Below are 16,744 nucleotides of genomic sequence, written 5' to 3' on the forward strand. Positions count from 1 at the left end.
AATGCAACTACTTATGACACGAGGTGGTCAATATAATATTTTGGGTTTTTATAAAATATAATTGGTAATTCAAAATACTACGCAAAGAATTTAAGTGGGGAAAAAAAAAAAGAATAGACACAGATAACACCCACTAACAATGAGTGAGCACACATTGATGGGTCAAGGGGACCAATTGCCTTATTTTTAGTAATAGTCAGTGGATTTCAGCCAGTGGAGATATAAGGCAAAATACTGTAGCCTTGGAAAAATGTATGCCTTTATTGGTTGTATGTTTCCCTTTTTTTTTTTAATTAAATCCCCAACATTGTAAAACTGAAACTCTTAGTTCAGTGGATTGGTGAAGTCCCTGCCGTTATAAAACATATCTAATGGGAAGGTACATTTGATGGACGGTTATACCTGTGAACACTGAAGGCCTCAAAATATCAACTTTAAGCCTCACCTCCTTTAATGAAGGCAAGTATCTACAACTTTCTTGGTTTTGCTTATAAGTGCACATAAACATCCACATGTTAGAAGGGATCGTACGACCATTGTTTACTGCTCCCAGGTACTCTTTCCCACAATCTGTGCATGCATGCTTGTGTGCACACATGTGCTCCACATGTTAGACGGGATCGTACGACCATTGTTTACTGCTCCCAGGTACTTTTTCCCACAATCTGTGCATGCATGCTTGTGTGCACACGTGCGCATGTTCGGGTTTGTGCGTCTGTATGTACAACACCACCAAGACGCCTTCTCAATATTCATGGCATTCACAGACAATGCTTAGCTCACAAACATTCATTCTTGTGCAATCACATGACGTCATTATTAATGAAGTCTTTAAAATTGTTATCACCTAAAACTGCAAGGTACACATGGGTAGAGCAGCCTTCTCTGCAACAACAGTTGCTTGCTGTTGGATTTTCTTGAAATCTCTGGCATTTACAAGAGCCTTGTGGAAGATTGCATCGGATAAGACAACAGCTGTAGCCCCTGCTGTGAGGTATTGGTCAAAAATCTCTGCTTCAAAACATAAAAGACGTTATCACTTTTACACAGATTTGGGGCATTTTTTTTGTTTTCTGAAAACGAGATCATTCTATTAGTAATGCGAAAAAAACATTTTAAAAAAACCAAATTGCAACTCCCATATAGAAGGGTAATAACTGGGAGAGGCTGTGAAGACTACTGCTAGTCTCAAATATTTAATTAGACGTGATAAAGACTAAATGCTAAAATTAGACGAGTGTTGCGCAGAAAGTATTGTCTATTGCTGTATTGATGCCAAGGCATCCCTTAAATAGAGGGAGAAAGATTACAATTGAGGAATCATGCCTCTTGGAAAAGGCATGACTCTTAAATAAATAGTTATGCCTTTAATAAGATGCATGTCCTTCTATGAATAGATGTCCGTAATAACTGGAGAGAGATAGATGTAGAAGAGCGAGAGAAAGAGAGAGAGTGGACACAAGCTTGGGTCCCAAAGCTATTTAACATTCACTGCCTCTTCAGAGAGGGTTTTGGCCCTTTGTTGCGAGCGTGTTACAGAGATTAGAGATGCCTGGTTCCTCCTTGCTAGAGATGCGTCTGTCAGAATAATCGTTACTTTCGCAAAAAGGACGTGTCACAGTCCTGGACTGTTTCCACATTCCTGAATTCTGTTGCCAGATTTTTCGGTTCCTGCACCAGTTTCTCATTTGGCACTATGACCTGAAAAGCAGCTTTTGCCTGTAATTGGGATTTAGATTCAGCATTTGGTCTAGTGTGATGTTCAGTTTCATCTTGCTGAGATCCTCCCACAGGTTGTACTCCATGGAGTTGTTACTTTTCTCTTTGTCAGTGGGCATACGTTGGCCTCTATACATTCTTCCTTCTTCTTCCTTTGCTTCCCTTTCCCGACTTTCCCTTTCCCCAGCCGCCTTGTTCTCTCTGTTCGCTCCCTTTCCCCAGCCACCTTGTTTTCTCTGTTCGCTCGCTCCCTTTCTCTATCTTCGCCCCCTTTCTCTCTCTCCCCAGCCACCTTGTTCTCTCTGTCCGCTCCTTTTCCCCAGCCACCTTGTTCTCTCTGTTCGCTGCAACTGTTCCCTCCCTTTCTCTGTCTTCGCCCCCTTTCTCTCTCTCCCCAGCCGCCTTGTTCTCTTTGTTCGCTCCTTTTCTCCATCTTCGCCCCCCTTCCGCCTTGTTCTCTCTCTTCTCCCCCTTTCTCTCTCTCCCCAGCCACCTTGTTCTCTCTGTTTGCTCCCTTTCCCCAGCCGCCTTGTTCTCTCTGTTCTCTGCAACTGTTTGCTCCCTTTGACTGTCTTCGCCCCCTTTCTCTCTCTCCCCAGCCGCCTTGTTCTCTTTGTTCGCTCCTTTTCTCTGTCTTCGCCCCCCTTTTCCTGCAGCCGCCTTGTTCTCCCTGCTCGCTCCTTTTCTCTGTCTTCGCCCCCCTTTTCCCGCCGCCTTGTTCTCTCTGTCACTGCAACTGTTCACTCCCTTTCGCTGTCTTCGCCCCCCTTTCTCTCTCTCCCCAGCCGCCTTGTTCTCTCTGTTCCCTCCTTTTCTCTGTCTTCGCCCCCCTTTTCCTGCAGCCGCCTTGTTCTCTCTCTTCGCCCCCTCTCTCTCTCTCCCCAGCCGCCTTGTTCTCTCTGTTCGCTGCAACTGTTCGCTCCCTTTCTCTGTCTTCGCCCCGCTTTTCCTGCAGCCGCCTTGTTCTCTCTCTTCGCCCCCTTTGTCTCTCTCCCCAGCCACCTTGTTCTCTCTGTTCGCTGCAACTGTTCGCTCCCTTTCTGTCTTCACCCCCTTTCTCTCTCTCCCCAGCCGCCTTGTTCTCTCTGTTCGCTGCAACTGTTCGCTCCCTTTCTGTCTTCACCCCCTTTCTCTCTCTCCCCAGCCGCCTTGTTCTCTCTGTTCGCTCCTTTTCTCTGTCTTCGCCCCCCTTTTCCTGCAGCCGCCTTGTTCTCTCTGTTCGCCCCTTTCTCCCTTTCCCCAGCCGCCTTGTTCTCTCTGTTCGCTCCGTTTCCCCAGCCGCCCTTGCTCAGGTCCCCAAGGCAGCAAGATAATCCTATCTGCTGCTCCCTCTTGTCGCCTGTACTTGCCTTCCCACTTGCAGCTGGCCACCTATGGGGGCCACCAGCTGAGGACCAAAATCAGTACTAGAAGGGGGACCCCTTCAGTCCAACATGGACAGCTCTCCGGCAACAAGGACTAGAGGTGAGAAGGAGAGGAAATACAGCTCGATTTGGGCGAGCACACAAGATCGGCAACCCCCATATCAAAACATGCCTGACCACCATGAGAGAAGTATGCAAAATGCAGGATATGGACATTGACCGCATACAAAAGAAGCTCGGGGAGAACAAGCATAGTGATGACCTTAGGCATGAGTTGTGTGCCTCCATGCAAGAGGAGATGGATAGGTGGAAGGTAGACATGCAGGTATACATGGCAACTCAGCTAAACAAGATGCAGGAGGAAATGGTCCAAATGTTGGACGCAAAAACCAGCCACCACACCTCACTAATCACGGAGCTAGAGGCCCAATCGCCACCCTTAAAGTGGAAAACGAGACCATGAGGGCACGTACTCAATTCGAAGAAGGAGAAATTCAACTATCCCTCAATGATGAGCTGAATACACTTAGAGAGCAAATGAAGACCCTCCATGAACAAGAGGAGAAGGCGGCAAACGAGGCGACCACATGGGCCACGGTGATTAAGAAGACATAGAAACAAGTGGAAGAAGCGGGCAGCTGGATTGAGGTTGCCGAGAAGCAACGGAACCCACCATCATCCCCAAACATCATCAATGACACACTCGAAGAGGAGAAAAGAAGGAAGATTAGGGCATTGAATGTGAGAGTGGTGGGATGGAAGGAAGGAAGGAAGGAGCCTCGCCGAAAGAGGACGCCATAGCACTATGCAGAAAGCTGGAAATCCCTGATACCCCCTTTGTCGAGGCATGGAGGGTGGGCAAAGACACCAACAAGGAACGCGCACTCATCCTCAAGTTTGTGGGGTTGGAGGCCGAGCAAGCATTCCTTACCAAAAGGCGGGCACTAAAAGGAGAAAAGACTCTTACCTCGAAGACGATCTCACACTAGCACAGGTCACACACAGGAGGAAGTGCATGCCACGCATCCTGGATGCACGGAAGGCAGGGAAATGGGCAGTGTACAGAGATGGGAGGGTGATCATCACCGAACGACGTGCCCAATGACGATGCAAGGCCTATGAGACCAAGCTAGAGATTGCGGTTTGGAACTGCAATGGCACCTTGAGGACAGATGCAGGTCTGTTCGAGGAGACATTTAGAGGGAGAGACTTGGTCTTATACACAGAGACACATCAGTGCTGCCAAGGGAGTCGGCTTCCAAAGGTGAGAGGATACAGATGGGATTCTGTTCATCACCCACACCCACGCACAGCAGGGGGTACCCGGTGGTCGGGAGGGGTGGCTTTACTATATAGGGAGGAGCTTCAACATGTGATACAGGTGGTCGGACGGGATGAGGCTGCGCGGTTTTTGTGGGTGAGGATCCAGACAGAGAGGGCCCGAGACATCTACCTTGCAGTGTGGAGAGTATCTCTTAGCCCTCGGCGGGGCTCATGGGCTAGCCATTTATAATGGCCTGACTACATGGCCTAGATCCAACTCCTTCATCTCCTACCCCTTCAGACATGGAGCCAGTACAGTGGACTATCTAATGGGATCTCACTCTCTGATCCCACTCATTCCGGAGTTTACCATCTCACCTCACCCCATCGGTGTTGCAACCGACCATGCATACCTAGCCTTCTCCCTCACATGCCGATACACCATCCAACCACCTGCTTTGCCCCATCACTGTCCAAGATACCACTTCACCAGAGAGACCTCTTCCATCTATTCTGATCACGTCTACCGCATCCTCTCCAACCTCGACCCCCACATCCCACTTGATGAGCTTACCACACACCTCTCAGCCACCCTCCATACGTCCACTACAGCCACCTTCCCGCACTCCAGAGCCACCCCTACATCACCAAGAGGGACTGTCCCACATAATAGCTGGTACGACGAGGAATGTCGTGATACCCGAGCCCGTCTACATCGGGAGATGGCGCTAGGATCCACCACTCACCAGCAGGCACAAGTGATCTTTCGACATCTCTCACAGAGAAAGAAGAGAGCCTACCTAGCCAGGCTTGAGCAGGAGCCATACCAGCTATTTCTTGTAAGGGACTATAGGGAGGCCTGGAGGATCTTCCAGGATCATCACCTGTCGACTCCGATTACTTCACCTGGCATCTGGCACACCTATGCCACCTCTCTCTACCATGCCCCCGAGCAGCCACCTCTCCCCCATCCACCCGAACCTCGTCCCCCACACTCCTACTTCTTTCACCTGAGCATGGTGAGAGATGCTATTGATAGGATGCAAACTGGGAGAGCACAGGATCATGATGGACTCCTCACCGAGCATTTCTCCCATGCTAGGGGCACGCTAGCCCCTTTACTGGTTCACATGTTTAACATGGCTTTATGTGAGGGCTTCCCCTCCAGCTGGTCATCAAATACTATTGTACCTATTGACCCCATGGACCCCAACAACTACAGGACTATCATGATTGTTCACACCTTGGCCAAGATTTATGGTTCGATTTTGGAGCATGAGCCAAGGAGCAAAGACTCAGAGCATTGGGGCAGGCAGGCTTCCGGAGAGGGCACTCCACACTAGATCATATCTTTACACTATGGGGGATCATTGAGGAGGGGAGAGCTCACGTGCATCGGATATATTGCTGCTTTGTGGATTTCCACAAAGCTTTTGATACCGTCCCACAGGCCACACTGATGAGGAGACTTCAGGATATGGGAGTGCCAGAAGAGATGCTTTGGGGGATCATTACACTCTATGAGTCAGTCATAGGCAGAGTACGGGCTCCAGGAGGTGATTCAGAGATCATACACAGCACTATCGGGATGAAGCAAGGCTGCCCCTTGTCTCCTACTCTATTTGGTCTATACATTGACCAGATCTTGGATTACATAGACAGACAGGGAGGACCAGGAGCACATTTGGCAAGAGCCCTTATACCGATCCTCTTGTATGCAAATGATATTGTTCTTATTTCTGATTCACCGGAGGGGCTGCAAAGGCATTTGGATACATTATGGGCCTTTTGCGAGGACCGGGACCTCACTGTGAACCTTGGAAAGACCAAGGTCATGATCTTTAACACCTCTTCACAGTGGATAAGTAGATCTGTAGTACAGTTTACATATAGTGGAGAGCTTGTGGAGTATGTTACCTCATATGTATACCTTGGGATCACTTTTGTTGGACCTCAGTTCTCGACGCGGAAGGCGACGAAGCTAGATTGATGAGGGGATATGTAGCCCTTGGCTCGCTAGAGAGGCAATGCTCACAAATACAGTTTCAGGAGCCGAGGACGAAGCTTTGGCTATTTGATACTCTAGTTACACCTACACTACCATATGGTGCCCCCATACGGGGTCCTAGCTTATACCACAGGAGGAGACAGAGGAGAGAGCCGGCCGAGACAAATACAGAGGAGGTATATGATGGGTGGAAGCCGATGGAGAGGCCCCTAGTGGCGATGATCTCACGCATGATTAGGAGTAAGCCATCAATGCCACATGAGATTGTGCGAGCAGAGATGGGGGTTGCACCGATAGTAACAGAGGCTCTATTCCAGATAATGACATACTGGCACAGGCTATGGGAGCTTCCACTTGATAGATACCCCCGGCTAGCCCTGGAGTCCTCGAGACAGCTGACACTTGAGGGAGATACAGAGTGCTGGTATGCACAGGTAGGCACTTGGTTTGGCATGCATGGTTTGCAGATGGAGGCACTCCCCCCATTCTAGTACAACATAGAGGCCCCGTCATTTGCTCTCAGCCACACAGAGCGGAACAAGGTTATCAGGAAGGACATTGTCAGACTAGATACTCAGAGGACATGGAGTTCACCTAGTCGTCCACTAGGGACGAAGATGGCCTTCTACAGAGATCACCTCCTATGCCTGACAGAGGAGTTTCATCATAAGCCCACGCTACATGGACACACACCCGACATTGTGATGTAATTTTGGGTATGCCCTGGCATAAGAAGATAGACCCGGCCATTGATTGGGCTAGAAACAAGATTAGGATTCCTTTTAAGGCCAAGAATGTAACTTTTAATGTAGGAGTTGAGGAGAATTCCATTCCACTCATTAGTCATGTACAAGTTCCTAAAGCAATAAAGCGATCTATTTCCTCGTACTAGATATATGTAAGAGATCCTAAGGAATCTGAGAGTGATGAGTCACTTTCAACTCTTGATCATGAAAGGAAAGATTTCCTAAAGAAGTAAGAAGATTGCTTTGCAGACACTCTTCCAAGAGAGCTACCTCCAAAGAGTCCGGAAAATCTTCATATTGACCTCATGCCAGGAAGCTCACCTCCTAATAGACCTCCTTATCGAGTGAGTCAAGCTCAACAAGAGGAGATTATGAAGCAAGTAACCGAGCTTTTGGAAAAGCGTTTGATTCGACCTAGCTCATCACCTTTTTGTTCCCCAATCTTATTGGTTCAAAAAAAGAATGGTTCATGGCACAGGTTTCTTATTCCTAGGATCGATGATATCCTAGATAGATTGGATGGAGCCACTATCTTTAACAAGATCGATTTGAAGAGTGGTTACCATCAAGTCACGATTGTTCCAAAGGATATTCACAAGACCGCATTCAAGACAACCTTTGGACTCTCTGAATATTTGGTGATGCCTTTTGGTCTTACCAATGCCCCGGCTACTTTCGACCGAATGATGGAAAGAATATTTCGAGCACACAGAAAGTTTGCAGCTACTTTTTTTTATGACATTATTGTGCATTCAAAGAATGAAGAAGAGCATCGAAAGCACTTGGATATGGTATTTTAGGAATTGCGGAAGCACAAGTTGTATGTGAATGGCAAGAAGGGGCCGCGCAAATGGGCAAAGCAGGCAGCAGAGGGGCAACGTCAGGCAGAGAAACACGAGCAGCACAGGGCGCAAAAAAGAACAAGCAGCACGGGCTCTGATACCAATTGAAGGCGACAGCTGGGCTAGGGTTTCCTGCAGTTAGTTATGGAGGGTGAAAGACCTCCATGGTGGAGTAGAGAGAGAGAGAGAGAGAGAGAGAGAGAGAGAGAGAGAGAGAGAGAGAGAGAGAGAGATGCTAATGAGAGAGGTGATTGTACGACAAGGATGATGATCAGTATTTGATTGATTGATTGTGTAAAATGAGGCCTTTGCATATATAGCCCTTTCAATATGCCAAACCCTTTGATCCTTATTTACTGCACCCTTATCCATATGAGGGTGAGTTCACACACTATGACAAACTTACACACATCTAAGCCTTTTGAGGGACTGTTCACACACACTAAGGCACCGATATATCCCAGCAATTACATCACCGCTATATCCATCTTGCAGAGAAATGCCCCAGTGGAGATTGTGAAGAAATATGTATACCTTGGAATCACCTTTACGGCACCTTTATGGGGCCTTGCTTTTACATGACCATGGCTAATAACAGCCTCTAGCCAAAAACCATGAGGCAAATCTTGGCCATTGACCATGCATCGTGCCATCTCCATGAGAGTCTTGTTCTTCCTCTCAGCTACACCATTTTGCTAAGGTGTGTAAGGCACTATTCATTGATGTTTTATGCCTCTTTCAACCATCAATGCAACAAAATCCTTCGACATATACTCTCCACCTCTGTCTGTACATAATGTACCAAGCATCTGATTAGACACATTTTGCGTTTGCAGATCTGATGGACTGAACTGAACTGAATGATCTATGCGTTGATGCTGGGATGCGATGATGGACTGAAAACACTGATGATCTGAACTGAGATGATGCGCTTCTATTTATATGTGGGAACTGATGCTGATCGGCCAGCCTTGAATGCTCACGACTGGCCATAAATGCCATGAAATGCCAGTCGGTTGGTAATAAATGCTGTCGGATGACAAATATGCTGTCGGCTGATGCACATGAATGCCTTACAATGCTCATGATGACTAGAGTGCTGATGTTGGTGATAAAACACCCCCATATGATGCTCATACTAATATATGCCTGAATGAATATCCTGATTATATGCCTGATGATGCCATGCCACTTGTACGCCTGACGGGTGTGCACGTGACACCCTACTAGCCTACATGTTCAATAGAGCCCTTTGTGAAGGATTTCCACCCTCTTGATCAACTAACACCATCACCTCCATCCTCAAAGCCGGAGATCCTAACAATTACAGGATGATCATGATTGGCCACACATTGGCCAAACTCTATAGACACTGCAAGACGTGGAGCTTAGTTCATTTGCAGAGAGAGAGGGATGCAGAGCCTCAGGACAAGCAAACTTTCAAAGGAGCTACTCTACCCTTGACCAAGACTTTTGCACTTAACAAGACCTCATTGTTAACCTTGGTAAAACCAAGGTAATGGTCTTCAATATGTCCCACCCCTTCATATCCAGATTGAGTTTCACATACAGAGGGGATCTCCATAGGTACCCGAGGCTTGCCCTAGAGTCCTCTAGACAGCTACCACTCAAGGGCCACCCCAGAGTATGGTATGCCTGAGTTTCCACTTGGTTCTCAAGATATGGGCACCGCATGGATTGCCTCCTGAGTCCCACCCCTTCAGTATAGTTTGGACTCCCCTTTTCTCCCGACTCTCTCATGAGAACACCAACCGGTTTAGCTAGTTAGATCTTCTCAGCCTCTACACCCACTACACATGGATCACACCTTTGGAGCTTCCATCAAAGATGCACTTCTACAGAGATCACTTCCTCACGCTCATTGAGGATGGATTCATCCTGCAGCTCGGCTACCTGAGCGTTCACATGTCCCATGCCATGCGGATTACGATTGGCCAAATACGGATTTCATCCCACCGCCTCAGAGTGGAGACAAGAAGAGCTGAGTGCATCTTCAGAGCCAAAGAGTTCATACGGAGACCAGGGAGGAGAGGATCTGCAGATTATGCCACACAGAGGTTGAGACAGAGGAGCATTCCTTACTAACGCTCCTCGAACAAGGGAGCCGCCCGCTTGAAATGGTCGCACTAGCAAGGGTATACAATTACATCACCAAGATAAAGGGTATGTCTTCACACCGCCTACCAAAGATTGCATGTGGGAAACCGGCTCTAAGACAAAAAACACATAAGACAAAATTGATTCCTTTAGCTGGGTGCAAGACCTGCAAAGCTGATTTGCACGTTGGGGGATGGAGAATTGCCTCGACCTACCACTCGGTGAAATGCAGTCAGTTCCTGTGCAACAGAAGCTATTAGACAGCCTTCATCATAAGTGGAAAACAGCAGAAAAGCACTCTAGGTTTGCATATTATTGCACACACATAAACCTGAGATATTGGCTCGTGTATGCTCAACCACAAGCAAAGGCTCAGCCTCACATCAATTTTCCCATGCCAGGAAAGACCAGGAGAGCCCTTACTTTATTACGCACTAGATGCCACCCCCTCAGCATTGAGGTAGGTGCATAGGCAGGTCACTCAACAGAAAGTTGGCTATGTAGACAATGTTCTATGCATGCCATTAAGACGGAGGAACATTTCACGTTGAAGTGCCCAGCTTATTCACACATTAGAGAGAACTTCAAGCAGCTTCTAGATGAATGTGAAGATATACAACAGCTTTTGCGGGCAAGTTTCTTTTCTCCCACCATGCTAGGCACATTTCTCAACCAATTTTTGGATCATAGACAACACCTTGTAAGTAATCAAACAGACACCCCCTGAAACCCTTTTGTTTGAAAGCAGAAGAAAGGAGAATTATCTATGCTTTGTAACGAAATTTAGTCCCATGCCCCAGTGGACAGTAATACCTAATCTAATCTCTCTCTCTCTCTCTTAGCGTTCAGTTTTCAATTTTAGTTTACTGTTGCTTTTCTTATTTCATCCATTACGAGATTTCATGGACACTCTGTACACATCATTTTGGTCTTATCGACCCTTTGGGTCTTTTGAATACGTTAATATAACTCTCTCTCTCTCTCTCTCTCTCTCTCTCTCTCTCTCTCTCTCTCACGCACGCACGCACGCACACACACACACACACACACACACGTCACAAACACACAGAAAAAGACATGAACAGAAAAGGAATTCTCTAACCTAAAGTAATTCCTTGAGAGGCAACAAGCGGGATTTGTGGCATCGACTTCCTAAGTGCCTTAACCAGTTTCACTCCTCCCATCAATGTTACTGGATACAACTGCACAGTGTGAACAATGTTGAAAAATGAACCTTCTCTTTAGGACAATCTATTTAAGCCCTCTCCTAACAATGCTGCCTATTCACAACTCATGCACTGCAGAAAAATAGGGATCAAAGCTTGATACAAAGGCTATAAAATAGAAAAAAAAAAGGAGAGGTTGAAGCTTCATATAAAGTGTCAAAGACCGAATTCTGTGTTTTTGTTTTCGCTTGCCTCTCTAAGGTAGACATAGTGATCAAATTCTTCACCTTGATCAATGTGAATAATGTAAAAGATTCAATGAAAATATCTAAAGAGCTACTTAAAATAGACAATGACCGTAATTTTACCCTTTGAAATGTGTATGCATCCTTATAATAAAATTGTCTGTAATACCATCTACCCTTTGAAAGCCCTCCTCTCCACACCCCCCACCCCCGGGTCACGACCGCGCTCCACGCAGCAACTCCAAATTAAAAAGATCCTCCAGCACTGTAGGCACACTTTCCCACTAGCAGTGGACATGGCGAGCCTCTCGACAATCATTGACTCCCCTATGCTTAATATTCTAGGTGGATGAGGATGATACCCCACACACGAGCTTCCCTATCTATCTCCATGATATGGAAACATATTTTCACATGTACCTAGAGGTGCCTTGTCACCATTTGGTCCATCTCCATTTCTGGAGCCACTTCTATGGGACTATCACTCCATAGAGCGGCCAGATTTGTGCCATGTTCACATGGGGCCAGGCCAGTGTCCCATGTGAAAGGGCCAGTCTTTTGGTGTCACATGGATGGGAGCCAGATTAATGCCACCAGTGTTGTGTCACATGGACCGGAACCAGTTTCGTGCCACCCGTGTGTGACCTGCTTCGTGCTCTATGGACGGGAGCCTGTTGTGGTGCCACCCGTGTATGACCAGGATGGCATCTTATGGCGTCTTACCTATGGGACTGTCACTCCATAGGAAGACCACGACATATTTTTTATATTTCTGTTGCGCCAGTTTTGTGCCCAACAGGAACTCCTTGTACAAGTTTCATGAAAGGGAGATTTTGTCCATTACATGTGCACATGCATTTATGCCTGCATGCATAAATTTGTTTTTGCATGACTTGTTTGCGTGTGTCTGCGTGTTATGCCATGCCAGTACACTGACGGGGACGCCCCCAGTGTACCGTGGAGTGTTGTTTGCTGACTCGGTGGTGTGGCGTGTGAACAGGTGGTAAGAATTACCATTTTTCTCTTTTTAAAATGTAAAATTTATAAGTTATGACCAACTTTAATATTTATAAGCCCATGTGTTTACACACATTTAAATTAGGGGCTGGACATTATCACATTAGGGTGCCCATGAGCATTTTAAGTACCCTTTTGAAAACCTTTGGATAAACTCTTGCATGAGTTATCATAGTAATTATTCACACGTGGGGAAGCTGGCTGCACTTCTCTTTTCATCGCCTGCTATTCTCTCTCATTCTCTCCATCGCCTACCTCTTCAAGGGCTGAATTGCTGCATTTTTCTCCTTCGCCTGCTCCCACATGGACAATACCTGCTAAGAACCCACACGTGTGCTGAAAACCAGACTGTACTTGCTACCCACATGGACTGTACCTGCTGCTGAATTCCACACGTGTGTTGAATCTGAACTGTACTTGCTGAAATCTAATTGTACCTACTGCTGAGTTTCACACGTGTGCTGAATCTGGATTGTACCAGCTAAATCTGGAATGTACTTGCTGAATAGTACCTGCTATACCAGATTGTACTTGGTGTACTAGGTGCCCTCATGTTTTCTCATTTGTGTAAATCTAAAATTTGTGTATTTAAATTCAGAGAATTCTTTAAGTTTTGTGCAGAGCAGAAACGAAGCATGTATATGCTGACCACGCTCAGGAAGTTCTTCCTGGTGTGGTTAGTATGTTTCCCTATGTGGTGGTGCTAACCGCGCCCTCAGAGCCTCTGAGAGCCGGTGAAGGTTAGACACACCAGGGAATTTGGGAGCAAAGCTTATTGGGGAGAACCAGGCCATGTTCCCTCCGCGGCGTACCCCTTGGTCTATGTTAGTACGGGCATGCCTGTTGGTGCACGGTCCCGGAAGACCAGTGAAAGACAGGTGTGCACCCAGTGAAGGTGGGAATGAGCTTGTGATTTGAGACTTCTCCGACCAACACATCTTCATCAACTTGAACCAATTTTGTTTGCGTTGTATTCACTCCCTAGTGGAGAAATCTGGCCTATCAGGCCCATGACACTTGTATATATAAATACTCCAAGAAATACAAAATGTATTGAGGGAGGGCTGGCCCTTTCCAACCCCAATGCTGGTGTCATGTGTATTTTTGGTATTTCCAGTATTTATGTTGCTGATGTTGTTTCCATTGTTAACTTTCAGTTAAGATAAGTGTTCTAAATATGTGTATATTGTCTTTCGATCCGTATGCCTCCTGTAGGGAGCGATCTGTGATCGCTCCCAGTGTTCTAAATATGTGTATATTGTCTTCCGATCCGTATGCCTCCTGTAGGGAGTGATCTGTGATCGCTCCCTACATGAGGCATACGGATCGGAAGACAATATACACATATTTAGAACACTTAACACATTGCTCCCTACAGGAGGCATACGGATCGGAAGACAATATACACATATTTAGAACACTTATCTTAACTGAAAGTTAACAATGGAAACACCGTCAGCAACATAAATACTGGAAATACCAAAAATACTCACATCGCTCCCTACAGGAGGCATACGGATCAAAAGACAATATACACATATTTAGAACACTTATCTGAAAGTTAACAATGGAAACAACATCAGCAACATAAATACTGGAAATACCAAAAATACACACGACACCAGCACTAGGGCTGGAAAGGGCCGGCCTCCCCTCAATACATTTTGTATTTCTTGGAGTATTTATATGTTCAAGTATCACAGACCTGATAGGCCAGATTTCTCCACCAGGGAGTGAAAACAACTCAAACAAAATTGGTTGAAGTTGATGAAGATGTGTTGGTCGGAGAAGTCTCAAATCATAGGCTCATTCCCACCTTCACTGGGTGCACACCTGCCTTTCACTGGTCTTCTGGGACCGTGCACCAACAAGCACGCCCGTACTAACACAGGTCAAGGGATACACCGCAGAGGGAACATGGCCTGGTTCTCCCCAATAAGCTTTGCTCCCAAATTCCCTGGTATGTCTAACCTTCACTGGCTCTCAGAGGCTCTAAGGACACGGTTAGCACCACCGCACAGGGAAAAATACTAACCACACCAAGAAGAACTTCCTGAGCATGGTCAGCATATATATGCTTTGTTCCTGCTCTGCACAAAACTTAAAGAATTCTCTGAATTTAAATTAACAAATTTTAAATTTACACAAATCAGAAAACATAAGGGCACTTGGTACACCAAGTACAATCTAGTACAGCATGTACTATTCAACAAGTACAATCCAGATTCAACTGGTACAATCCAGATTCAACACACGTGTGAAACTCAACAGCAGGTACAATCTGATTTCAGAAAGTACAGTTCAGATTCAGCACACGTGTGAAATTCAACAAGTACAGGCAGGTACAGTCCTGCAAGTACGGTCCAACAGGTACATTCCAACATGTACAAGCAAGTACAGTCCACGTGGACAGCAAGTACAGTCTAGTTTTCAGCACACGTGTGGGTTCTCAGCAGGTACAGTCCATGTGCGAGCAGGTGATGGAAAAAAATGCAGCAATTCAGCCCTTGAAGAGGTAGGCAATGAAGAGAATGAAGGAGAATGGCAGGCGAAGAGAAGAGAAGTACAACCAGCTTCCCCATGTGTGAATAATTACTATAATAACTCATGCAAGAGTTTATCCAAAGGTTTTCAAAAGGGTACACAATATTAAAAGGGTATTTAAAATGCTCATGGACACCCTAATGTGATAATGTCCAGCCCCTAATTTAAATGTGTGTGAACACGTGGGCTAACAAATATTAAAGTTGGCCATAACTTATAAATTTTACATTTTAAAAAGGAGAAAATGATAATACTTACCACCTGTTCACACACCACACCACCGAGTCAGCAAACAACACTCCACGGTACGCTGGGGGTGTCCCCATCCAATGTACTGGCATAGCATAACAGGCAGACATGCAAACAAGTCATGCAAAAACAAATTTATGAATGCAAGCATAAATGCATGTGCACATGTAATGGACGAAATCTCCCTTTCATGAAACTTGTACAAGGAGTTCCTGTCGGGCACAAAACTGGCGCGACAGAAATATAAAAAATATGTCCTGGTCTTCCTATGGAGTGACAGTCCCATAGGTAAGACGCCATCCTGGCCATACACGGGTGGCACCAACAGGCTCCCGTCCATACAACACGAAGCAAGTCTCACACGGGTGGCACGAAACTCGTTCCCGTCCACGTGACACAGCACTGGTCACACACGGGTGGCACTAATCTAGCTCCCGTCCATGTGACACCAAAAGAATGGCCCTTTCACATGGGACACTGGCCTGGCCCCATGTGAACATGGCACAAATCTGGCCGCTCTATGGAGTGACAGTCCCATAGAAGTGGCTCCAAAAATGGAGATGGAACAAATGGTGACATGCCTATTATCATCATTATACATGTAGCTAGTTGTCGATGTTTTTCTTTTCAATGATTGATTTATCTCACGGAATTATTGTAACACTCTCTTTAGTCTCATAAACCCTTTGGGTCTTTTAAAGACGATTAATGCAACTCTCTCTCTCTCTCTCTCTCTCTCTCTCTCTCACACACACACACACAACAACCCAGTCGGTGTCGCTCCAGCCACGTAAAGTGGCCCCCTCTCCATAGAAAATGCCGAAATCCTTCGTACATTTCAAGTACCGCAACACGCAAAGTGCTGCCAGCCAATGAGTGTATGCAGCAAGAGCAAGAACAGTCAGGATGGTCGTCATCGGAGCAGTCAGTGCAAAGGTATCATCAAAATCCATGCAAACTTTTTGAGAATAGCCTTTGGCCACAAGCCTAGCCCTGTGCTTATCTAGAGTCCCATCCGATTTGTACTTGGTCTTATAGACCCACTTGACACCAATCACCTTCCGCTTTGCCGGCCTAGGAACCAGCTCCCAAGTCTGATTCCGTTCAATAGAGTCAAGCTTCACTTCCATGGCCTGCTTCCAAGTCAGTTTGGAAAGCGCCTCCCCAATACAAGTAGGTTTCGAATCCTTCTGGATGCGTGACATCAATGCATAATTGACACCATAGTAACAGGGGACGCCCGCCCAGGCCTTGGGGACGGGGGAACGTCGTCCCGACCTCCCTTTCACACGGGGACGCGTCCCTCTGCAAGGGGGATGTCCCATGTCCCGTCCCTCACCACAGGACGGCCGTCCCCTATCAAGGGACGCCTTAAACTTGTGGGATGGCTGGTTGGGGATGGGAAGGGAATAAAATGGGATCGCCTCATTTTATGCTTTTTTTTGTTTAAAAAAGGCCCAATC

At 46.4% G+C, this 16,744-nt stretch overlaps 1 protein-coding gene across 2 annotated transcripts in view; it reads right to left on the reverse strand.

The window, feature by feature from the left end:
• Positions 1-235: 235 nt before the first annotated feature.
• The window catches only part of LOC147639373 (uncharacterized), a 39,171-nt gene continuing 22,662 nt past the window's right edge, over positions 236-16,744 (reverse strand). The window contains exons 8-10 of one of the 2 annotated variants that reach the window (XM_086790688.1): positions 11,163-11,262; positions 848-1,011; positions 236-715 (exon numbers count right to left, since the gene is read on the reverse strand). In XM_086790688.1, coding sequence (XP_086646814.1) covers positions 848-1,011; positions 11,163-11,262 — 264 coding nt within the window. In that variant the 3' untranslated portion in view covers positions 236-715. The remainder of the gene's footprint in view (positions 716-847; positions 1,012-11,162; positions 11,263-16,744) is intronic. The other variant, XM_086790693.1, reaches the window with a different exon arrangement.

Source organism: Cibotium barometz, chromosome 4 (genome assembly GCF_041138505.1).
Source record: "Cibotium barometz isolate CiBa-2024 chromosome 4, ASM4113850v1, whole genome shotgun sequence".
In the NCBI taxonomy this organism is placed as follows: domain Eukaryota; kingdom Viridiplantae; phylum Streptophyta; class Polypodiopsida; order Cyatheales; family Cibotiaceae; genus Cibotium; species Cibotium barometz.